This window comes from Chiloscyllium plagiosum, unplaced genomic scaffold, assembly GCF_037043375.1.
Source record: "Chiloscyllium plagiosum isolate Xiang-an unplaced genomic scaffold, Cpla_swu_hap1 HiC_scaffold_8, whole genome shotgun sequence".
Taxonomy (NCBI): domain Eukaryota; kingdom Metazoa; phylum Chordata; class Chondrichthyes; order Orectolobiformes; family Hemiscylliidae; genus Chiloscyllium; species Chiloscyllium plagiosum.
In genome coordinates this window covers 39,836,355-39,861,600 of record NW_028270146.1, presented here as the reverse complement: position 1 = coordinate 39,861,600, position 25,246 = coordinate 39,836,355, and the positions used below count along the sequence as shown (strand labels likewise).

The following is a 25,246-nucleotide window of genomic DNA, read 5'->3' as shown; positions in this document are numbered from 1 at the left end:
AAGAATTCTAGAAAATTTGTCAGTTTACAGGTTCTTAATCGACATTACATTTTAGCTGGTATCCACTTGTTGAAACTATTAACTTGTATTTTTCTGAAGTTACTACCAATTCCATACCTAACCTACTTTTATTTTGGGAAAACAACTACTTTGTTTTCTGTCCTGTGAGAAACTTCCTACACAGACTTATTGTACTGTATTTGCTTTTGGGATATAAACATAGTAGGCAAGGTCAGCATTTATTTCCCATCCTTAAATGTCCCTGAGATGGTAATGGTGAGCCAATGCCTTAGATTGTTTCAGTCCATGTAGTGTTGGTATTTTCAAAATTTTTAGAGAGGGAGTCAGGACTTTGATAATCAGGAGACTGAAGGATGGTGTGCAACTTAGAGGAGAATGTACAGGTGGTGGCGCTCTTATGGATCCATTGCCCTTGTTTCTTTAAATGGCAGAGGTTGATTGGTTTGCTGTGGAAGGACCCTTAGTAAGTTGCTCCAGGAATGTTGAAACTGAGCATTAATGGAAGACAGAAGAAATGTTTAAGGTGGTATTTGGGTTGCTAAAGGCAGGCTGCATTGTTTTGGATAATGTCTAACTTCAATTGTTGTTGGAGCTGCACACATCCTAGCAAGTGGAGAGTACTCTATCATACTCCTAACTTGTCTCTCATTGATGGTGAGCAGCTTTGGGAAGTTAGGGTCTGAGTTATTTGCTATAGAATTTCTAGTATTTGACCTGCTCTCGTACTATGCTTTTTTTGGTGAGTCCAGTTAAGTTTCAGGTTAATAATAATTCCCAGAAATTCACAGTGAGGAAATCAGTGATGATAATGCTGTTGAATGTCATGAGGAGATTGCTGTACTCTCTCTTGGTGGAATAAAACAAAACTGTAGATATGGTAGATCAGAAACAAGAACAGATATTGCTGGAGAAACTCAGCAGATCTGACAGCAGCTGTGGGAAGAAAACAGAGTTAATTCTTCTGATGAAGAGTCACCGGATTCAAGGTGTTAACTCTGCTTTTTTCCCACAGATGCTGCCAGGCCTGTTGAGTTTCTCCAGCAATTTTTGTTATTGCCTCTCTTGTTGGAGATGATCCTCAAATGGCAATTGTGTGTTGCAAATATTTATTGTCACTTAGTGTTAAACCTGGAAAGCCAGTTGGTGAAGGATTATTATGAAGCTAATGTTTACTTATTTGTTTAAGAGGTGTAAAATCACAAGCATACAGTGCAGTGGGAGGTGGTTCTTGTGGCACAGTGATATTGTGAACAAGGAACTCCCAGAGGCTTCCTTTGAGCTAGGAGGCCTGGGTTCAAGTCGCATCAGCTCCAGAGGTATGTAACTACATCTACTGATTAGTCCAGATGCCTCTCGGTTCAGGGATAAGGACACTACCACTCTCCCGCAAGAATCCTTTCCACCTGCATAGAGATTTTGTTTTAAATCAAGTTGTTCAGAGATGCTAAGTGGGACTTCAAACCATGCTTTCTGGTCTAGAGGTAGCAATACTACTACTGTGCCACAAGAGTCCCTAAACATCTATTGTAGCTGTCACTTTTTTATAATTGCCAAAGTTGCCATAGAGGATCATAGGGCTGCTCTCTCCTGGAGGCAAATGGTGGTAAAAATAACCCAAGAGTCACCATACCTCAGGTAAGGGACAAGGTTGAGAAGGGGGAAACTTCATGGCTGTACAGCTATCTAAGCTAACCTTGTGGCACGAGACATTTTTAAATCAACCTCTTAATAACATGTTAACAACACTTCTGAAGCAGGTAGGACCTGAACCTCGGTCTCTCGGTCCAGGGGTAGGGACAGTACTTATTTTTCTTAATCAATCTGTTCAGTGATTTTATTAAACACCTCTGCAGAAGATGGGACCTGAAGCCAGGTCTCTCGATCCAGGGATAACGACACTACCTCTGCACCACAAGAATCCTTTCTGCCTGCACATGATTTAACACAATTAGTCTGATTATTATCCAGAGGTGAGTCTGGTGATGCAGTTATAGTGTCCTTACATCTGAGCCCGATAATCTAAGTTCAACCTGCCTGCCTCAGATTTGAATCACAAAATCTCTGAACTGGTTGATTAAAAATAATTTTGAATGTTGCCGAGGTCTTGCTGTATGTAGGCTCAGATTGCTTCAGTGACTAAGAAGTTATAAGTGGTACTGAACACAACTCTGTCTTCAGCGAACATTTTGACTCTGTCATAATATTGGAGAAAAAGTCACTGATGAAGTAGATGAAAATGGTTAGATTGGACATTACCCACAGATACTCCAAGGATACCCTCAGTTCTTGAAAGACTATTCTGAAGAAGAGTCAGACTGCACTTAAGATGTTAACTCTGTTTCTTTCTCCACAGATGTTGCTACACCTATTGAATTTCTCCAGTATTCTCACTGTCCATAATACGTACAAGCAAATATGCAACCAGACAGTACCAGGGCAAATAAACTAACTTCTGCCAAAGAATAAAAGAACATCCTTCTGCTGGTGGGAAATGTTTTCATATCTCATAAATCTCATTGGTTCATACTACCATTAGATATCTGGTAGATATCTCCAGAGCCAGTTGGTTTGGAGACCTGAAATAACATCTATCTTCTTTGTCTAATTGCTAAATTACATTTCCAACATGCAATACTAGTTCTGTATTTCATCCCATGTAGTGTTCCACTTTCAAATAATCATTATTAAGAAAAAAAAAGCCTTACCTGCAAGTGTCTCAGTCATGTCTTGTTTTGCTTTTCCATTCAAGAACTGAGCCTTGTTGCAGAAATGTTGGAGCAGCAGTAAATTATCTAAATACAAATTTTTTAAAAAGTGCAATTATTTAATGCCGTTAGGTCATTTTCTTTCAGGTGATATGTCTGTGACTGTTGGTGTTTGATCATTGTTTCACCTGTGAGGTGAGAAACGTGAAAGAAGGATGTCTGAGCATGCTGCTATTGGAAGGGTTTGAGGGGAACTTTATACTTGTGGCTGCTGAATGACAATTTCAATCTACATATGTTCCCATTTGTTGCTGCTTGCAAATCACCAACTTATCTTCCTGGCATACAATGCAAATATTTATTTTTATTATTGAGAAGCCAATCCTGAGAGGAATCACTATTGGATCTAGAAATGGGAAATGAACCAGAGAAGGTATGAGGAGCAAGCGTAAGTGAACACTGAGGAAATAGTGATAATAACATAACAAAGGCAGATGAAGATGGTTCTGAATCCAAAAAAAAGAAGTTAATTAGGAAAGACAGAACAAAAGTGAATCAGAGAACAAGATAACTCTGAAGAATAAACTGCATTTCATTGCAAGGGATCTTACAAGTAAAGCTGATGAACTCAGGGCATTTAAAGGGACATGGGATTAGGATATCATAGTTATTGCAGAAATTTGGCTGGGGTAAGGACAGGACTGGCAGTTCAATATTTTGGGTTTTAGATGCTATACGAAGGATAAAATGGAGGCAAGAGACGAGGGAGAGTGGCGTATTTCATTAAGGAAAACATTACTACTGTACTTAGGATATTCTTGGTGAATTGACTAGTGAAGCTATAATGGCTATAACTTAGAAATAAGAAAGGGATGATCACCTTGATGGGATTGTACTATCGGCCTTCGAACAGTCAGAGGGAAATTGAGGAGCAAACATGTAGAGAGATTTCAGATATAATAATAGGGTTGTAATAGGTAAGAATTAGAGGGTTGTAATAGTAGGTGATTTTAATTTTCCAAACATGGTCTGTAACTGCAATAGAGTAAAGGGCTTAGATAGTGAGGAATTTGTTAAATGTGCTCAAGATAATTTTCTTTATCAACATGTAAATGTACCTATGAGAGAAGAAGCAAAATCTAATCTTCTCTTGCAAAATAAGGCAGGGCAAGTTACTGAAAGATTAGTAGGGGAACACTTTGGGAACTAGTGATTACAATTCTATTAGTTTTAAAACAGTTATGGAAAAAAAATAGGCATTCTATAATAGTTAAAGTTCTTAATTGCAGTAAGGCAAATTTTGATGCTATGAGTCAGAAACTTGCAAAAGCTGATTGGAATAGACCGCTTGCAGGCAAAGGGATGACTGACAAATGGGAGGCTTTCAAAAGTAGGATAATGAGAGTTCATAGACATAATGTTCCTCTTTGAGTGAAGAGTAAGGCTGGTAAGAGTAGAGATAAATGGATGAATAAAGATGTTTAAGTTCTGGTCAAGAATACGAAAGAGTCATATATTTGATATAAACAACTGAGATCAAATGAATATCTTGAAGAGTATAAAAGGTGTAGGGGCATTCAAGAGAGAAATCAAGAGAGCAAAATGAGGATATGAGATATCCTTGACAGAAAAGGTTAAGGATAATCCAAAGAGATTCTACAAGTACATTAAGGGCAAAAGAGCAATTAAGGAGAGAATAGAGCCCATTAAAGATCAATGAGGTCATGTGTTAAACCTCAAGAGATGGGAGAGATACTAAGTGAATATTTTGTGTGAGTTTTTACTGTGGAGAAAGAAATGGAGGCTAGAAAACTTGGGAAAATAAATATTGATGTTTTGAAAACAGTTCACGTTTACAAAAGAGGAGGTTCTGGAGGTCTTAGAAAACATAAGGGTGCATAAATCTCCAGGACCTGATCAGGTGTATCCCAGGACTTTGTGGGATGTTAGGGAGGAAGTTGTGGGGCAGAGATATTTGTCTTATCTATAACTATGGGTGAGGTGCTGGAGGACTGGAGGATGACTAAATGTTGTGCTGTAAAAGGCTGTAAGGAGAAGCCTGGGAACAATAGATCTGTAAGTCTGATATCCGGGGTGGGTGAGTTGTTGAGATAATTCTGAAAGTCAGGATTTACATGTATTTAGAGGAGCAAGGACTGATTAAGGATAGTCAGCAAAGCTTTGTGTGAAGGAAACCTTGTCTCACAAACTTAACTGAATTTTTGTAAGAAAGTAACCAAAAAGATTGATGAGGGCAGAGCGGTAGACATTGTTTACATGGACTTTAGTAAAGCCTTTGACAAGGTTCCACATGGTAGGCTAATTAGAAAAGTTAGCTCACAGGGAGAGCTTCCCAATTGGTTACAAAATTGGCTTGTGGCAGGAGACTGAGCATAGTGGTGATGGGTTGTTACTTGGACTTTTGTTAATCTTTTACATAAATGATTTGAATGAGAATTTAAGAGACATGGTTAGCAGGTTTGCAGATGGCATCAAAATTGGTGGTATAGTGGACAGTGAAGAAGCTTATCTAAGATTACAAGGAGATTTTGATCAATTAGGAGAATGGGCTGAAGAGTGGCAGTTGGAGTTTAATTTGGATTAGGGCAGGACTTATACAATTAATGGTAGGGCCCTGAGCTGTGTTGAGGAATACAGAGGCCACATACATAATTCTTTTAAATTTGCGTCACAGGTATCTAGGGTGGTTAAGGAGGCATTTAGCACGCTTGCTTTCATTTGAGAAAAGGAATTGGATGTCAATTTGAGGTTGTATAGGACATGAGTGAGGTCTCTTCTGGAGTAGTGTGTACAGTTTTAATCACCCTGCTATAGAAAAGATGTTATTAAATTGGAAAGGGTTCAGAAAAGAATTACTGGTACATTGCTGGGAATGGAATGTTTCAGTTATAAAGATAGCTTGGATAGGCTGGGACTCTTTTCACTGGAGTGTAGGAAGTTGAGGGGTGACCTTATAAAGTTTATAAAATCATGAGGGGCATGGATGAGGTGAATAGCAAAAGGTCTTTTTCCCTAGGATGGAGCTTTTGAAGCGCTGCTTCTTTGTCACTGAAAGGTAGTGCCTCCAAATAAACCCGTTGGACTATAACCTGGTGATGTGTGATTTTTCACATTGCTATGCATGTCAGTTGAATGGAGATGTTGATTTGGGTTTTTCTGTCTCTACATTCTTCTAGTCACCAGTGAATATTGTCCTAACTGATCCATTATCTCTTCATACCTCAGCCCTGTCATCCCAGTCTACTTCTTCTCTGCTGCATTCCCTTCAGATCCAGAGATCCTTCCTCAGATAAGGAGACCAAAACTGCACACAATGCTCCAACCTCACCAAGGCTCTGTATAACTGCAGCAAGACATCCTTAGCAAGTTTTGAGAAGATTTGTAGCTCAGGTTGAGGTTCCGGATGTAGGTTTGCTTGCTGAGCTGGAAGGTTCATTTTCAGACGTTTCGTCACCCTATTAGTTAACATCTTCAGGCCTCAGGCAAAGCACTGCTTATAAGTCCTGCTTTCTATTTATATGTTTGGGTTTCTTTGGGTTGGTGATGTCATTTCCTGTGGTGAAGTCACTACCTGTTCTTTTTCTCAGGGGGTGGTAGATGGGTCTAACTTGATGTGTTTGTTGATAGAGTTCCAGTTGGAATGCCATGCTTCTATGAATTCTCGTGCGGGTCTCTGTTTGGCTTGTCCTAGGATAGATGTGTTGTCCCAGTCAAAGTGATGTCCTTCCTCATCTGTATGTAAGGATACTGGTGCGAGAGGGTCATGTCTTTTTGTGGCTAGTTGGTGTTCATGTATCCTGGTGGGTAGTTTTCTGCCTTTTTGTCCAATGTAGTGTTTGTTACAGTCCTTGCACAGTATTTTGTAAATGACATTAGTTTGGCTTGTTGTCTGCATAGGGTTTTTCAAATACATTAGCTGCTGTTTTAGTGTGTTGACTGGTTTGTGGGCTACCATGATGCTAAGCGGTCTGAGTAGTCTGGCAGTCATTTCCGAGATGCCTTTGATGTAGGGGAGAGTGGCTAGGGTTTCTGGACGTGTTTTGTCTGCTTGTTTGGGGTTGTTGCTGAGAAATCAGCGGACTGTGTTCATTGGGTACCCATTTTTTTTTAATACACTGTATAGGTGATTTTCCTCTGCTCTGCATAGTTCCTCTGTGCTGCATTGTGTGTTGGCTCATTGAAATTATGTTCTGATGCAGCTTCGTTTGTGGATGTTGGGATGATTGCTTCTGTAGTTCGACTGGGACAACACATCCATCCTAGGACAAGCCAGACAAAGACACGTACGAGAATTCCTAGAAGCATGGCATTCCAACTGGAACTCTATCAACAAATACATCGAGTTAGACCCCATCTACCACCTCCTGAGAAAAAGAACAGAAAGGGACATCATCGGAAATGACATCACCAACCCAAACACATAAATAGAAAGCAAGAATTATCAGCAGTGCTTCGCCTGAGGTTCACTGAAGATGTTACTTAGTAGGGTGATGAAACATCTGGAAATGAACCTTCCAGCTCAGCGATCAAACCTACATCCAGCAAGATATCCTTGTTCCTGCACTTGAATCTTAATGCTGTGAAGACCAACATAATGTTTACCTTTTCCATCTGCAAGCTTGCTTTCAGCAACTGTTGTGTAAGGACACCCAGGTCTTGTTGCACCATCCCCTTTTCCAATCTGTTATCATTCAGATGTAGTTTACTTGGACATTCAGAAGGATTTCAACAAGGTCTCACATAAGAGATGAGCATGTAAAGTTAAAGGGTGTGGGAATGGGCTTAATATACTGACTGGAGAACTGGCTGCGAGACAGAAAACAAAGTAGGAATAAACAGGTCATTTACTGAGTGTCAGACAGTGACCAGTGGGGAACTATAGAGATCAGTGCTTCGGCCCAGCTATTCACAGTACATATCAATGATTTAGTTAAGTGAAATAAATGTAATATCTCCACATTTGCAGTTGTCATAAACTGAGTGAGAGGGTGAAATTTGAGGAAGATATAGGTGCTTCAGTGTGATTTGGACAAGTTGAATGAGTGGGCAAATACATGGCAGATGAAGTACAATGTGAATAAATGTGAGGTTATCCATTTTGGTAGCAAAAACAAGGCGGCAGATTATTTTCTGAGTGGCGATAGATTGGGAAAGGGGAATGTGCAATGAAACTTGGGTGTCCTTGTACACCAGTCGCTGAAAATAAACATGTAAATACTGCAGGAAGTGAAGAAGACAAATAGCATGTTGGCCTTCACAGCAAGAGGATTTGATTAAGGAATAGGGATGTCAAGAGCCTTGGTGAGATCACATCTGGAGTAATGTATCCAGGTGTGGTCTGCTTATCTGAGGAAGGATTTTTTAGCCATGGAGAGAGTGCAACAAAGGCTTACCAGCCTGATTCCTGGGATGGCAGGACTGATATATTAAGGTAGACTTGATTGGTTAGGACTATTGTTCACTGGAGAAAGAGGGATTGGAGATCTCATAGAAACCTATAAAATTCTAACAGGTCTAGAGACGTTAAATACATAAAGGATGTTCCTAATAGCTGAGGACTCTAGAACCAGGGAAACAGTTTAAGAATACACGGTAGCTCATTTAGGACTGAGATGAGGAGAAATTTCTTCACCCATAGATTGGTGAGCTTGTGGAGTTCTCTGCCACTGAAAGTGATTGAGGCCAAACCATTGAATGTTTTCAAGAAAGTATTAGGTATAGGTCTTAGTGTTAAAGGAATCAAACAGAGTAAGTGGCAACAGGATACTGAGTTGGATGATCAGCCATGATCTTAACACATGGCATAACAGGTTTGAAAAACATACATCTCCCTTTTTTATGTTTCTATATTAATATAACTTCCCTATCACCGAAGCAGAGATCACTTATCTTCTGATAGTTACACGTTTGAACATATTGTTCTATTTTCAACATTTTGATTTTTTAAATCTTAGTCATGTTGCTGAATACTTCAATTTCTGGCTGCTCTTTTTAATCAAATGTTTTCCTGTTGAGTTAAATTCACTTCTATCCCTACACATAAACATGTATGTACATTCTTACAGACAAATAATAATATAAACAAACATGGTTTTGTTACTGGATAGAACATCTTGAAATAATCATTTCAGTCACTTCTACATACCTATATGTTGAACAAGGGTGTGAACAACACTGATGGCAGCATTATAAATTCCAAGATTCTTGGAATTCAGATTGTTGTCGACAATGGCAGGGAAAAGAACGTTCAAAACCTGAGCCAGATTATCCTTCAACAATGGAATCATTTTCTGCATGGTTTCTAATGCTGTCTGATTTACCTTGCTGTTGAAATCATGCAGTCGAGGTTTGAAAGCATCAAAGATCTGGAGAGGAAATATTAACATTTAATATGATCATTTTCAAGTCCCAGTTTAACAAAGCAGATTACGAATGAATAGATCTTACTTTTTCATTTTACATTAAGTATGTCACAGATTAGATGGCTTGGATTTGATATTACAAAAGATTGTTGCCTCCAAGTAACTGAAACATACCTATACAAATAGAAAGACTAGCAACTGAATACTGCAGGCTATAATAATCAGATAAAGTACAGAAAAAAGGAGTTGGGATAAATGAATTGATTAGAGATAAAATGGCAATTATGGAAGAGATATAACTAGAAAAAAAAAGCTAAAACCATGCAATGAAATTAAAGACAGGAAGGGACAGATCACATTAATAGGGATATTATGCAGACCACCTGGTACTTCAAAAAAGACGAGATTTATGAAAACTAATGTAAGTGAGTAAAGGATGCAGAATACAAAACATGGAAACATTTTGCTTCCCCAAACTGACAAAAATGAGTATGGGAAATGAAAAGTTTTCAATGTGCAGGATATTTTTGTTTTAAACAATATGTTTAAAATAAAAATTAAGAAAGATGAGTATAAAACAAAGCAATAAATTAGGAAAAACAAATAAGAATGAAGAAGTATACCACATGAGAATGAACAAAGTAAGTAGACATAACATGTCATAGCTGAGTAAAAGAGAAGTACAAAATTGAAGTGAGAAAAACAGAAAATACAGAGTAGAATGAAAAGTCATGGATACAATTTGTAAAGGAAAATAAAACTAAAAACTTAAATAATTAAGAAATATAAAATTATAAAGTGTGCTTCAGACCAAATAATTAAAAATTGGGGAGGGGTAGTGCCACTAAAGGGTACTTACGATAACTCTCAGTAAAATGATGTAACAGCTAAACAATTTATTTGGTAGCACTGATATTTTACAAATACATTATTTAATCAACTTTTAATTTAAACAAGCTGAAGTGGTTCATTCAAAAACAACTTCAACATCACAAACTTTACAAAAGCTCTAAGTTGATTGTTCAGAATTATTTATTTATCACAGCAATATTTTAATTTATTGTTCCAGTATTACCTTAACAATATTGATTATAACAAGTTCTTGGTTATTCTGACAATCCGTTAATAATTGCTCAATCCCTCGGCTGCGATCCCGAAAATCCTTTGCGCCCAATAGGCCTGTAATTTCCTTGAGATATTCTGCATTTTCAATCAAGTTTCGTGGAGATGGTCTCCATGTATAATCACGTAAACTCAGTGTTGCTTCTGTGACATCCCTGTATGATTAGATTTTATTTCATAATCATGATTTCATACTTGAAGAACAGTTTTACTTAAAAAAAAATCAAAATTCAACAAAGCTCTGCTCTAATACAGCATACAACAGTTGTTTAGAGAAAGATAAATTCTCAAAAATGATCTGTGTAAGGAAAATAATACTTGCCCATTTTTACTATTATATTTTGATGTGGATTTGAGACTAAAAATTTATTTGACTGCCCTTAACAGTGCAAACTATTAAACAGTTTTAAACATAATTGTGAAGCCTATTTTGTACCCAGTTGTACTTAGGAAGTGTATTTATTAGTGTTGATTAAACTGAAGGCTGATATGAATAAAATCATGGAAATTGAATTGAGAGCTTCAACAAAGCCATGAAGTGAAAGTTTAAAAACACACCCACACAAATAATTCTGATTAGATTTTTAAATTATATTTTGTATAAAGTAACTAGTTGAAGAAAAGTCTTTGGTTTCCTTCTAAAATATATTATTCCTTCTGTATCACCATGGTTACAATTTCTGTTTCATCTCTATCATGACAGTACAATATAAGCTCGACATTTTTGCAGTCAGTAGGTCTGAAACAATGAAAATACAGTATTGCCAATTTTTCAGAGTTCTCAAGTTTCAAACTCTATATAAGTATAGAGCATCCTAAAGATAAATCAATAGATTTTTTTGAGCAGGTTAGAAAGAAATGAGAAAAAAAGATCAAGCAAAGAAAACCTAGACTAGGTGGGATGTCCTGCTGTGAAGAGTTTCATACTTTCCAGCATTTTACATTAATACAAACATCAACTTATGATATACAATTTAGAAATAAAAAAATAAACCAAATTAAGTATTATGTCAGTCTCTGGTAACTTACAAAACAAAGCATGTAACTTGCATACAATGTATAGGTGTAAGCAAGAAACTATTTCAATTCCTTATTGCAACCTATTATGCAGATTATTATAATGCATCGGCATGATCTATACATTTAATTTAAATTATAAATTAATAAAATCATAGAGTTTAAGTAAACTGGAACGAGAAATTCAACTAATACATTATGAAGTTCTGTCTACAAATAATTAACTAATGATTAACTATACAATAAATTTGCTAATACCTTCCTGTTAAACTCTGTATTTCCCTGGAGCTAGATGACACTCGCATGCTCCCTCCGCTGGCAGGATATCGTCTGCCCTTTGCTGATGGGGTATCTAATGGCATTTCCCCAAGGCCCTGTAAAGGGAAAATATTGGATATGAGTTACCCCCATTACAATTCAATGAGGGAAGAAATTAATATGATCAATAGAAGTTTTATGCAGAGTTAAGCAATTACATTAGAAAGGACTAAAGAATTTAGTTAGTTTAATAAGTATAGTTCATTTCTTGTTTTCTTGTATTTAGAAAGGTTTTGGAGTTAATTGAATTTACCAGCTAAAATGCTGATGCAGCAAATACACAGGCCAGGCAGCTAAGTGTATTCGCGGCTGAACTTATAGCAATCTCTGAGTCCTTATAGTAGCTTGAATGCCTAGTGACCTCAGTACCACTGATTTTATGCTCAACAACATGATGTTGTAGACAAAAGTGGCCATATAAGTGTACAAGATTAATACCAGTAACAACAATCAGGGTCCAGAGGATAGATTAGAGAAGCATCTGGAAATAGGGGTGGTAGCTAAGACAAGGGGGTCTCAGACACCCTCTCCCCTCCCAGGAATAAGCCTAAAAAAAATCACATTGGAATTCACGTAATGCACTGCCTATGAGTTTTTCAACGTATAAATATCTGATGGATTTCTTGACTGAGCAGATTCCTGCTTCAGAAGTGCTCTGAGAAAGAACTCTCCCAATGTGTTGGCAAAAAAAAAATCGATGTAACTTGTACCCGAGACTCCTGAGATTAACTTCTAAAATAACAGAACTGAAATCAAGATGGCTAGGTTTAATATATCAAGGTATCAAAAAAAGAAACAACTACCAATGCAAATTTAAGCAAAAGCATTAATATTGTAATGTAGCGCCAAAACTTTCTGCATTAAACTGAGCAAACTATGGATTGGGGTGTTTAAACTCCTTTGTACCTTTTGTCGAAGATTATTAACAGTATCTCGAATATAAGGCAAGTCTCTGGGTGGCAAATGTTTTTCAAGCACCTTGTCAAAATCGTGGTGAGACATCATAATAAAAAGCATCTTGCGTCCATAATATCTGCAATATATAAAAAGGTTAGTGCATATCTACAAACATTGAATTACAATGTTTCAATGTTTTAAATAGCTGAAAATGTGTTGCTGGAAAAGCGCAGCAGGTCAGGCAGCATCCAGAGAACAGGAGAATCGATGTTTCGGGCATATGCCCGAAACGTCGATTCTCCTGTTCCCTGGATGCTGCCTGACCTGCTGCGCTTTTCCAGCAACACATTTTCAGCTCTGATCTCCAGCATCTGCAGACCTCACTTTCTCCTCAATGTTTTCAATAGCAAAGTAAGAGATGTGTAACCTAGGGATGACAAACTACAATTAGAATTTCAATGTGTTATGGTTTCTTGATAAAAATAAAACCCAAATAGGGTGTATCCTACTGATATTTTCAAGCTTGAACCTGAGAAAAAGTGATTTTTTTTGTTTTGTCAAAACAAAACCTTTATCAGCAGGCAAGCAATTAAAGTGTATTTTACAAGATTGAAAGATCCTTCTAGAATTCCAGGTAATCTGTGGCATTTGTAAGTTGTCTTAAGAAATTGGCAGCAACCAAGCAAAAAAGTAAAGATACCATGCATTCAACTTGATGAACCACAACATGATGAAATATATTTAGTTGGAACATTGGTGCCAGGTTAAATCATAGAACATTGAATATTAATCTTGAATTGCAATAGTTGTTCATCAAAACACAAGAGGAAGATTAAAAATTTAGAATTTCTTTCCCACATATTTGAAACTATTAACCTCATTGACATTTAATTTGATTGATTTCATTATTTTTCTCTTGTTCATCTACTTCTAGTCTGTTTGGCTCAGTTACTATTTTCACAGAAATCCATTTCCATTGTTTACTTTGCACAGTTCTGGTCTCCATTCTATATGATGGATATTAAAACACAGGTGAATAGCAGGGAAAAACAAAATTACAAGATGTTACCAAAATTGAAAGGATGTAATAATCAGGAAGAAAATTGAGCAGATTTGTTAGAAGTCAAAATTATAAAAGGGTTCAATAGGGTGAATGTGGGGTCTGTTTCACTTGTGAGCAAGTGTACTACAAAGGGTCATAAAGTTAATATAGTACAGGATAGGTACATGGGAATAAATAAGGTGTTTAGAAGACATTCTTTAAACTGTGTTGAAAGTGTCAAAATGAATGATAGAAACAGGTAGTACTGACATTAAGGGATGTTGGATGTACATCATCGAGAATGAAGGAATAGAGTGGCAGGATGAAAAGAAACAATTAGTGTGTTTGGACCTCAGTATAAGTAGATACAGATGCCCTCCCCATCTCTGGAGTCCTTCTTGTCCAATAATTACTAATCATGCTTCCACAATGTCATGATAATGCAATGGGCAGATTTATGCTGTACAGCACTGTAAAAATTAATATCTTGGGGAAAAAAATAAATTATTCCCACATCCCTTCGTCTGCAAGTTAAATCGGTACATTGTCCTATGAAACTCATTATTACAAGGTATTTACTTGCCTAGTTTCTTGAGAACCATCCTGTGCAAATTTTGCTACCGCATGTATAATCCGATCAGTTATATCTTTAATTCCAGATAAAAGTCGTCCTGCTCCCATTCGCTCCACTACATTGGCAAGATGCTGTGCTGTGCATTTTCTGACCACAGCATTAAGATGGCTGAACAGAAGAAACAAAAAAAAACAATTAAAGATCTGTTAAAAAGAAAAAATGAATTCAAGTTTCATGCAAGTGAACTAAGTTATCAGTTGGTAAAACTTATTAACTATAACATCAACCAGTAACCAAGGAAGCATAAACTTTTGGAGATAAGGATAAGGCATTGAAAAGTGGCACAAGCAATAAAAATTTCTTCCAACTACCAAATGACTCCTTCACACAGCTATCTTCAGTTCTATCAACAACATGCCAAAGCCCAGTTGACTAGACAACTGGTTTATGATGCCAAGTGATGTTAACAGGGTGGGTTCAATTCCAATTTGGTCTGAAGTCACAATGATAGACCTGCCTTCTCATCTCTCCCAAGATATGGTGACCTTCAAGTTAAACTCAATCTAGTCATCTCTCTCTCTCCCTCCCTCTCATCAGAGAGCAACTTATGGTCTTCTGGGACTATGACAATTTTTATTTTTTTCATAAACTGACATCAAAATAAGACTTTATTTGGGGAAAATATGCATCAGTAAGATAGGATAGAATAAACATGAGCAAAGCAAAACTTTATTTATTCACCTTGGAAGATGTAAGTTTCTTCTAAAGATGTAAGTGGCACCACTCCATGAAATCATAAATTTAAGGTGTGAGAAAACTGTAGGTGTAAATCTACTCTCTAAAATACTAGCCATCCAAAGGGTCACATTTGACAACATATCTTAGATTATCAATTTGTGAAATTTTGATTTACAGGATAGATTAGTCAGAGGCCTCTCCTGGATTTGAACTTACAGGACAGGTCACACACAGGTTTCAAACTCACAACTGACAAACTTTGGTCAGGATATTGAAAATTACAACTTATTTTCCTTTTGTAACCTAATATTGCAGAAGGAACATATAGAGAATATCAAAATTTACAGTACAACTTTCAACTTCTGCACATCAACTCCCACCCTTGATTTTTCTTTCCTGCCTGAAACAATATTTGTGTTTATTAACACACATTATAGTAGCTATCATGTAACCGGACTAGAATTCAAAAGGACAAAAGTTAATGCAGAGAACACAACTGCGAACCATATTGTGGCAGTTGCAGAATCTGAGTTCATTAAAAGTTACAATGAAGCGTTGGTCACACCAACATTGTTAATCTTTTCAGGCTTTTGAATTGGCAGCATATACACTCAGCTGTACCAAATGTTTTCAGTGAAGAAATGCTAGCCTTAATAGTGGCATAAAAATTCTGAGTGATTTTTTTTTAAGAAAAACTCAGCTTATGACCGTGGTAGCCATACTGGTATCTTGATTGTTTAAAAAAAAAACTGCTTCATTAAATTACCATATTTTGTTTTTAAAAAAAGACTTAATTCAAGCATAACTAAAAATTCAAACTAATTTAAAAACTTTTAATGACCTAATACTAAGGGTGAAAACCTATTCTAATGCTTATTGGAAAAGACTACATGCTCATAAAGTAAGCACAGCAAAGGTTTACCAGACTGATTCCTGGAATGGCAGGACTGAAGAATCAAAAGAAGTTAAATGGGTTAGGATTATATTTGCTGAAGTTCAGAAGAATGAGGAAGGATCTCATACAAACCTATGAAATTCTAACAGACTGGAAAGGGTAATGCTCCTGATGACAGGGGAGTTTGGAACCCCATAGAATCCCTACAATGTTGAAGCAGGTCATTCTGCCCATTCTGCCCTCTGAAGAGCTTCCCACCCAGACCTACTCCATCCCTGTACCCTGCATTTCCCATTGCCAAATCCATCTCACCTGCTCATCTTTGGACTGTGGGAGGAAACCACAGCACTTGGAGCAAACCCACGGGGAGAATGTGCAAACTCCACACAGACCATCGCCTGAGAGTGGAATTAAACCTGGGTCCCTGGTGCTGTGAAGCAGCAGTACTAACCATTGAATCACTGTGAACCAGGAGTTACAGTCTAAGTATATGTGGTAAACCATTCCGGACCGAGGTAAAGAGAAATTTCTTCGCCCAGCGAGTGATGAGTCTGTTACCACAGAATTTGTTACCACAGAAAGCAGTCAAGACCAAAACATTGTGTGATTTCAAGAAAGAGTTGGAAATAGCTGTTATGGACTAGGCCAGATCACTCAAAACATTCTTAAGCAGGTAGCTCTAGACCTAACTTTGCAATTTGTTTCGGTAAGTGTACAGTGAAAATTATCCAGAGTAAGACAGCTAGGTTGACTACTAGATTTTAAAACAGACAAAAATGTATTCACAAAATTACACAATGAAAGACAAAGAGCAGAATGAAGAACCCCTACAGAAGTCAACCTATCCAGCTAGACTTAATTATGCTGTTCCGAAAACACACAACAGTCCCAATAAACAAACTTCCTTTAAAAAGGAGTATATATGGAACACATGCTTACAGTTCAAAGTTGAAGGGCAGAAAAGAGAGAAAGTTTTCACACAGCTCCCTGTTGAATTTCCCAGTTCAGGATTCAACTACGGGCGGCATGGTGGCTCAGTGGTTAACACTGCTGCCTCACAGCACCAGGGACCCGGGTTCAATTCCTGCCTCGGGCTACTGTTTGTGTGGAGTTTGTACATTCTCCCAGTGTTTGTGTGGGTTTTCCTCCAGGTACTCTGGTTTCCTCCCACAATCCAAAAGATGCGTAGGTCAGGTGAATTGGCCATGCTAAATTGCCCACAGTGTTAGATGCATTAGTTAGGGGTAAATATAGGGTAGAGGAATGGGTTACTTTTCAGAGGGTCAGTGTGGACTTGTTGGGCCAAAGGGCCTGTTTCAATACTGTAGGGAATCTAATCTAAAACTGCTCAGCTCAGCTAGCTAAAGAGCTGACCACTACCCTCTTTACATAAGTCACTTATAAAGCATGACCACTTTGGCGTGAAGTCTGATCTATTTACATATAAACAAAAAGACTCTCAAAATCCTTTTCATCTTTGTACCAAACCAGACTGATCGGAGTTCAGCCCAGCTTATTGCCCCTCTGAAAAAAAAAATCAAGGACAGAGTCTCCTTGAGCCAAGGTACAGCTTTTAGGAAAAGAAAGGGACTAACGTTGTGACACAGCATTTGGGGCTAAAGGAACCAAAGGGTATGGGGGAATAGTGGGAGTTGGATGATCAGCCATGATTATCATGAATGATGGAGCAGGCTTGAAGGGCTGAATGGTCTAGTCCTGCTCCTATTTTCTATGTTTCTATGTTCACCTTGTCAGGGAAATTTCTTATGTACAATGAAATTGTAAAGACTCCATATAGAGTCATAGTCATAGAGATGGACAGCATGGAAACAGACCCTTCGGTCCAACCATGCCGACCAGATATCCCAACCCAATCTAGTCCCACCTGCCAGCACCCGGCCCATATCCCTCCAAACCCTTCCTTTCATATACCCATCTAAATGCCTCTTAAATGTTGCAATTGTACCAGCCTCCACCACATCCTCTGACAGCTCATTCCATACACATACCACACTCTGCGTGAAACAGTTGCCATTTAGGTCTCTTTTATATCTTTCCCCTCTCACCCTAAACCTATCCCCTCTCTGGGGGAATTATGTACCATTTCATTTTCCTTTCCTTTTAAATCAATCAAGTTGGTCTACTGTACAGATCAAAATATGTAAAAAATGAAAAGCCATTTCATATTTATAATCATCCTTTTTGAGCTCTGTGAAAACATTATCAATTAAAATAATCAAGAATCAAAGGAAATGCCTTAAACATATAAATAATAATATTTCAAGAGGTATATTTTAACAGGAAAGTAAGTGTTATATTTACCTCAGTCCACCATTTATTAGGGATGAAAGTGCTCGTGCTGGAGTTACATTTATGACCATTGCATGTAATGCTTTGTCCACATCTTCTCGTATGAAGGCATTAGATTCACTTGCTTTGTGCAAAAGAATTTTAACAGTATTGTCCAACTCCTGATCCATATTCCTTTTGAACACTGTGAACATGTCTCCTAAGCAGAGAATTGCTACTCGTGAAACACTAGAGCGTAGATTTTTCACCTGTAAGTGGGAAGAACACAGACTTAATTTTAGGGCTTTGTTCTCTTTTCTGTTTGTTCAATATATCCCCATTCTTATTTTAAATGCACGTATCTTAGGACATGTTTCATCATTCAATCTATCTGAAATAATTATTGATGATTGCTGCTATCTCTCTACTATCAACTGTGATATTTTCCTTTTATTACTTAATGGTCATATTCACATCACAGTCTTCTGTTTTTAAATTCTAAACTTAACTTGAACACATACTGGTAACACTCATTATTAAATAGAGTCAGTATGCTTATTAACTTCTCATAAAATGCATTAAAATAATAACCTCTTGAACTACAGCAAAGACAACCTCGTGAAGTCTTCCTATTAATACATCTGAATGGTAGGTGGACAGACACTGAATACAATTGATACCTTCAATTTTCTTCTCCCTGTGAAAACATAAAAATAAAGTTTGAAGTAACTATGAACACCACAGGGACCCCAGATATATTCTACACACAATCCAATCCAGTAACTTGTCACGCAATGTTTAATCAAAGAAGACCTATGTGGGGTGGTAGCAGGGAAATTAGTATGTTTTGTATGAACTACACACATTCTATTTAAAATATAATGCCTTTCTCAGAATTTTGAAGTGTTACCAGATTATTTCATCAGTATTAACATTTAAGTAGTCACAAGCACATTAAAGATATTGTATCACATACACTTTAAATCAGTGAATAGCATGGATTTTAAATAAAGCCATACATCATATATGAAGGTGATGATGTCTTACTCAGCTGATCACTTGTAAACCTTTTATTGGTTACAGATGTTAAAACTTAGGTTTGTCATATCAGCTTTAGTATGGACCATAATATGTAGGAGCAGAAGTAGACCATTTGACCTATTATAGTTGGTCAGGCAGCATCCGAGGAGCAGGAGAGTCAATGTTTCGAGCATAAGCTCTTCATCAGCTCTTTTCCCATTCCTGATGAAGAGCTTATGCTCGAAACATCAACTCTCTTGTTCCTCGGATGCTGCCTGACCGGCTGTGCTTTTCCAGCATCACACTTTTCGACTCTGATCTCCTCACTTTCTCCCATTTGACCTCGCAAGTCTGCTGAACCATTCATTGAGATAATAGTTGATCTGATAAGCCTCAACTTCACTTTAATGCCTTATCTCCACAGCTCTTGATTCCCTTCTAATTAAAAATCTGTCTATCTCAACCTTGAATATGCTTAACAACCAAAGTTGAGTTAGAAAGATTTTTAATCAGTAAGGAAATGAAGGGTTATCAGAATAAGAATAAAGGAGTTACAGATGATCACCACAGCCATGATTTCACTGAATGACAGAGCAGACTCGATGGGCTCTAGCTCCTTTGTCTCATTGTTTCATTCAATAGGAAAATTTGGTTTATATGATTTAGATAACCACATAACCTCAATGCAGAGAATTCTGATGTTAATCAAAAGAAAATAAGAAATCCATACCAGTCTTCGTCAGATAAAAGTTTAAGAGCCTCTGAGAGTGCAAGGTCTGGTTTGGAGAAAGGTCTTAATTCAGAAAGATCTACCACTTCTGGACTGTGCAAAACTGCAGGTGTTTGATCCCTGCGTGATGATCTAGGACATGGAGCATTCTCCCCTCCTATTATAGGGAATAAAAGAAACTTTTGTCAATACTTCTGTAAATTCACGTTGATTTTGTTCACCACAAATGGAAATAATTTTGGATCTAGTTGTAAATGATTCAAACCTCAAGAACCTGGATAGAACTTAAGAATGAAAGAAGGATTCTACTTTGCAATAAACACTAAAATACACTTGTTGCTTCAAGCTTTCAGAAAGGTGATGCAAGGCTAAAAGAAATCATTCTGAAAGAAATACTTTGATCCTCTGCAGCTTTTTTTTAAAAAGAAACTTCCCTGTGGAAGTCATCTGATTTTGAAGAGAGTTTGTTTTAAAAACAAGTCCTTCTTGAGATATGGATGTTGTTCTATAGCCAGCATATTACCCATTCCTAATTGTCCTGGAGTTGAGCTGCCTTCTTGAACTGCTGTGGTACATGTAGCATAGTGCTGTGATGGAGGGAATTCCAAGACAGTAAAGGAATGGCAATACAGCATGAAGTCAGAATAGTGTGTTGCTTGGAACGGGAAGGGATCTTACTAGTGGTGGTCCTCCTGTGCTGTCCATGTCGTTCTATGTGGTGGAGATAAGGTGAAAGCTTTCATATCACTGAAATTATTTTCATAGCATGGAAAGAGCAATTTGATCCTTCATTCCTCTATTGACTCTTTGTTACACAATCTAATTAATTACACACTCCTGCTCATTCCTTATATGCCTGTGATTTTCTTTTTTTTTAAAAAGTATTTATCAAAATCTCTTTTGACTACTGCCACTTAATCTGATTTGCCCACCCTTTTAAGTAGTACCTTCTAAATTGCAACAATTTCTCAGGTAAAAAAGTTTTTTTCATATTTTCAGCCTCTGGTTCTTTTAGGTCACCTTAGATCTATGTTCTCTCCTTACTGGTTGTTCTAGTATTATTTTTATATTCTCTATAAAATTAGTGAGGTGAGTACAGTAGAATTCAAAATAACATCAGTTGGTGGAATGAAAAAACAGTAATAGATGGAACTGAATGCTGAGAAATGAGAAGTGATTAGTTTTGGTAAACTTATAAATTGAACATACTTTTCTTACCAGAGTTTGATGTGTTGGAAGTTTGATGTTTCCTTGTGCTAAGCTTATGTTGCGAAGAAACAAGAGTTGCTATTTCTATTGATGAAGAATCAGACTTCAACTGAAGGAGCATATCATTGCTGGTGCTCAAACCTAAATTAAAAAGACAAATACTCTCAGAAGTTAATACTTAAAATAATACTTTAAACTTTGGAGTATGATTTCTAAGTCCTCCAATAATTTTGGTTCTGTTTTTTACAAGGAAAAGAAAATTAAAAGTGCACAAGAGCACAATGTGAAGCTCATTAATTTGTAAATGTAACAATCATATCAAAAAACCCTCCATTTAAAAACCAAAAAGCTTAATTATGGCTAGAATTTCCACTATAATACGCCTTAGTTCAATAATGTTCTGGTTTATAGAAGTAGGCAGTTAAAGGCATCTATATACTTGTTTAGCATCTTGGGTTTGTGTTTAAAGACATTCATGCTGGTCTAACATAAGGCCACGTGATCTGACAAGGCATCATTTCTGAATCAAGACTCTCACTGCTCATTTCACAGTAAGGATTCAGGAGGGGGAGAAATGAGTAGCAAGAGGGTGGCTTAGGGAGTGGAAAAGGCTGCAAAATGAAGGGTTGGTGAAAGGAGGAGTTTGTATCGACTAGGAAAATCAGAGAGTGGCCTTTCTTCCGATCCTTGCATTACCATTGCCAGAGGGAAGATGAGACAAAAAAACTGCAGATGCTGGAAATCTAAAGTAGACAGGCAGGATGCTGGAAAAAAGCAGCAAGCCAGGCAGCATCAGGAGGTGGAGAAGTCGACTTTTCGGGTGTAAACCTTCCTCAGGACTGGGAGTGGGTGCAGGGGGAGCTGCAGATAAAGAAGGGAGTAGCGGGGGACAGGGGGTGAAGTGGGGATTAGTAAAGACAGGTAGAGGGTATGATCTGGTTGGTCAATGGGAGGAATGAGTCCAGTTGGTGGCAGGGAGGAAAGAAAGGGTGGGGGGGCGGGGCGGAGGAGCTGGGAAGGGAGGTTATTTGAAATTGGAGGACGCAATGTGAGTCCTCTGGGCTGTATGCTGCCAGGCGGAAGATGAGGTGTTGTTCCTCCAAATTGTGGTTTGTTTCATTGTGGCAATGGAGGAGGCCAAGGATGGTCATGTCGGAAAGGGAGTGGGAAGGGGAATTAAAATGTGTGGTGTCTGGGAGGTCTGGTCAGCCCCTACGGGCTCCCTGATTTAGAGAAGACCACATCAGGAGCATGGATACAGTAAATTAGGTTGGAGGAGAGGCAGGTGAACCTCTGTCTCACCTGGAAGGACTGTTTGGGGCCCTGGATGGAGGTGAGGGGGTGGTATGCTGGCAGGTTTTGCACCTTTCCGATTGGTGGTTCGGGGGGGTTGATGGGGAGAGTGGCGCAAACCAAGAAATGTCGAAGGGAATGGTTCTTGTGGAAGGCAGAGAGGGGTGGGGAGGGGAAGGTGTTCTTTGTGGTGGGGTCTAGTTGGAGTTGGCGGAATTGTTTAAGGATGATATGTTGAATGCGGACACAGGTGGGGTGGTAGGTGAGGACAAGGGGATCTCTGTCTTTATTGCGTTTGGAGGAGAGGGGATGTTTACAGCAGTGGAACGGGGAATGGAACTGGTGCAGTGGAGGGCTGTCTGGATGACAGTGGAAGGAAAAGCATATTGTTCGAAATAGATGGACACTTGGGATGCTTTGGAGTGGAATGTCTCCTCGTCCGAGCAGATGCAGTGGAGGCAGAAGATTTGGGAGAAAGGGATGGAGTTCTTGCAGGCTACTGGGTGGAAGGTGTAGTCTAGGTAGTTATGGGAGTCTGTGGGTTTGTAGTAAACATCTGTATGCAGACTGTCGCCAGAAATGGAAACGGAGAGGTCAAGAAAGGAGAGGGAATTGTCCGAGATGGGACAGAGGGAAGATGACGCAAAAAAGGTTGCTAACAATGTCAATATTATCAAAATGAGGTAAAGGTGACAAAGTCTTGAATGGGTTTTAAGCAGTAAGATTGATTGACATGAACGATACAACTAATATTAGAGATAGCATTAGGTCCACCATGACAGAAAGGTCATGATGCCTTGTCTCAGCAATCAATGAAGTGCTGAAATTGTGAGAAGCCTGATGTAATCTAACACAGTAATTAGTAATAGAAGGAAATCTGTGGTCAGGCCATGGAATTTAAAGCAGAAATGAAACTAAATGTTTTTGGTATTCTCAATGTTTATCTGGAGCAAGTTAGACTGGATATCAGATAAACAGTCCAACAGGATAGAAATAGTGAATGGATGGAACGAGGTATCTTTGGTGCAATGTGAAGGCTGCCACCATATCATGATCAAGGGGATACGTATAGATGAGGTGATCCTCAAGAACACTGGCAACAGTATTGCAGGGTTTGGAAGAAAAGCCACTGTTAGAAAAGCTGGTGAGGATATTTAAAGGGAAGAGTGTGGAGGTATAGAACACGAGGTTGGCTGGGGAGGGTAGAAGGAAAATATAGATTGCAAAGGATGTAAAATACGTCGGTCACTTTAAGTTATCTAAGTACTTTAAAAAATGATTTACAGAAAAAAAAATGATTTGTGCACTTGAACAAATTGTTTATAAATTTTCAATGAAATTAGAGGCTATATTGATTGCAACACAGAAGTTGAAGCACTTGTAAACTAGTGATTAAACAAGAAGTTGTAGACCTTTCTTTCACAAAATGAAAAAAAAAGCTGTAAATTACAAAAAACAGAAGTTGACCAATCCAGTAACCTTACTTTCATTTTGTGTTTTGCTTATATCCATATTCCTTGGTCTTTGATGTGATCGTTCTTCCTTCTTTACATGATCCTTGAAATTATGATCACCTTGTTCCTCTGAATCATATGGTTGCACTCCTTCGCGTTTCCATTGCTTCATTTTATCCCAAGCTGATTTTGACATGGAAATCTTTAAAGAAAAATATTCAATTATACACATTTTCACAACCTCCATAAGACCACAGAAATAGGAACAAGAGTATGCCATTCAACCCTTGAACATGCTTCACTATTCAATAGAATCACGGCTGATACAACATTTCTCATGATTACTTTTATGCTCTTTCCCTAAATCTTGATTCCCTGATCAAGAATCTATATCAGCCTTAAACATAAACAAGGACTCTGCCTCCATATCTCCCTGTGGCAAAGAATTCCAAAGATACTCAGCCCTGAGAGAAGAAATTCCTCCTCAGCTCAGTGTTAAATTGCTGCCCCTTTAATCTGAGATTATGCCCTCTGGTCCTAGACTCTCCCATGAGAGGAAACATCATCTCAGTATTTAACCTATCAAGCCTCTTAAGAATCTTATATGGTTCAATACGACCACCTTACATTCTTCTAAATTCTAATGAGGAGAGTCCCAATCTAATTAACCTTCGCTCATAAGAAATTCCTCTATAAAAGGGACCATTCGAGCAAACCTCATCTGAACTGACTCCAATGAAATAAGATAGTTTCTTAAATAAAGGAACCAAAACTGCGCACAGTACTCCAGATGTAGTCTCACCAGCAATTTGTACCTCAGGACATCCCAAACGATTTACAGTCATAGAGCATGGAAACAGACCCTTCAGTCCAACTTATCCACACCTACCATGTTCCTAAACCGAACTAGTCCCACTTGTCTGTGTTTGGCCCGTATTCCTCTAAATTTTTCCTATTCATTACTTATGTAAATGTCTTTTAAATATTGTAACTGTACTTGCATCCACCACTTCCTCTGGGAGTTCATTCCACAAATGAACCACCCTCTGTGTAGAAATGTTCCCCCTCATATCCATTTTTAAAAACTTTGTCCTCTCACTTTAAAATATATGTCCTCTAAGTTTTGAACCTTCCCTATTTATCTTATCTATGCCCCTCATGATTTTATAAACCTCTATAAGATCACTCCTTAACCTCTTGTGCTCCAGTGAAAAAAGTCACAGCCTATCTGGCCTATTTTTATAACTCAAACCTTCCATTCTCAGCAACATAATGGTAAATTCTTTTCTGAAACCTCTCCAATTTCATAATATCCTTCCTATAACAGGGTGACCAGAACTATACACAGTACTCCAGAAGAGGTCTCACCAATATCCTGTACAACCTCAACATGACATACCAACTCCAATACAGAAAAGTCTGAGACTCATGAATGCAAGGAGTGCTAATCGCATTCTCAACCACCCTAGATACCTGTGATGCAAACTTCAAAGAATCATGTACCTGAATCCATAGGTCTCTCTGTTCTACAACACTACC

The 25,246-nt window shown here is 38.0% G+C and overlaps 1 protein-coding gene and 1 long non-coding RNA gene across 7 annotated transcripts in view; one reads left to right on the top strand and one right to left on the bottom strand.

Annotated features, from left to right (window-relative positions):
* togaram1 (TOG array regulator of axonemal microtubules 1) overlaps positions 1-25,246 on the bottom strand; it is a 172,834-nt gene that overhangs the window by 7,211 nt on the left and 140,377 nt on the right. The window contains exons 11-21 of one of the 4 annotated variants that reach the window (XM_087989728.1): positions 23,738-23,909; positions 20,961-21,101; positions 19,752-19,908; positions 18,593-18,698; positions 18,035-18,270; positions 14,089-14,247; positions 12,473-12,599; positions 11,507-11,622; positions 10,185-10,386; positions 9,068-9,112; positions 2,727-2,813 (exon numbers count right to left, since the gene is read on the bottom strand). In XM_087989728.1, the coding sequence (XP_087845854.1) occupies positions 2,766-2,813; positions 9,068-9,112; positions 10,185-10,386; positions 11,507-11,622; positions 12,473-12,599; positions 14,089-14,247; positions 18,035-18,270; positions 18,593-18,698; positions 19,752-19,908; positions 20,961-21,101; positions 23,738-23,909 (1,509 nt within the window). In that variant the 3' untranslated portion in view covers positions 2,727-2,765. Of the gene's footprint in view, positions 1-2,726; positions 2,814-8,892; positions 9,113-10,184; positions 10,391-11,506; positions 11,623-12,472; positions 12,600-14,088; positions 14,248-18,034; positions 18,271-18,592; positions 18,699-19,751; positions 19,909-20,960; positions 21,102-23,737; positions 23,910-25,246 lie in introns of those variants that run through there. The other 3 variants (XM_087989727.1, XM_043697298.2, XM_087989729.1) reach the window with 3 other exon arrangements.
* Positions 1-25,246, top strand: part of LOC122553488 (uncharacterized) — a 114,126-nt gene that overhangs the window by 25,600 nt on the left and 63,280 nt on the right. For 2 of the 3 annotated variants that reach the window (XR_015757877.1, XR_015757879.1), the window contains exon 3: positions 2,375-2,505. The exons of the other annotated variant lie outside the window; for it this stretch is intronic. This is a non-coding gene — a long non-coding RNA (uncharacterized LOC122553488). The remainder of the gene's footprint in view (positions 1-2,374; positions 2,506-25,246) is intronic. 3 annotated transcript variants of the gene reach the window in all.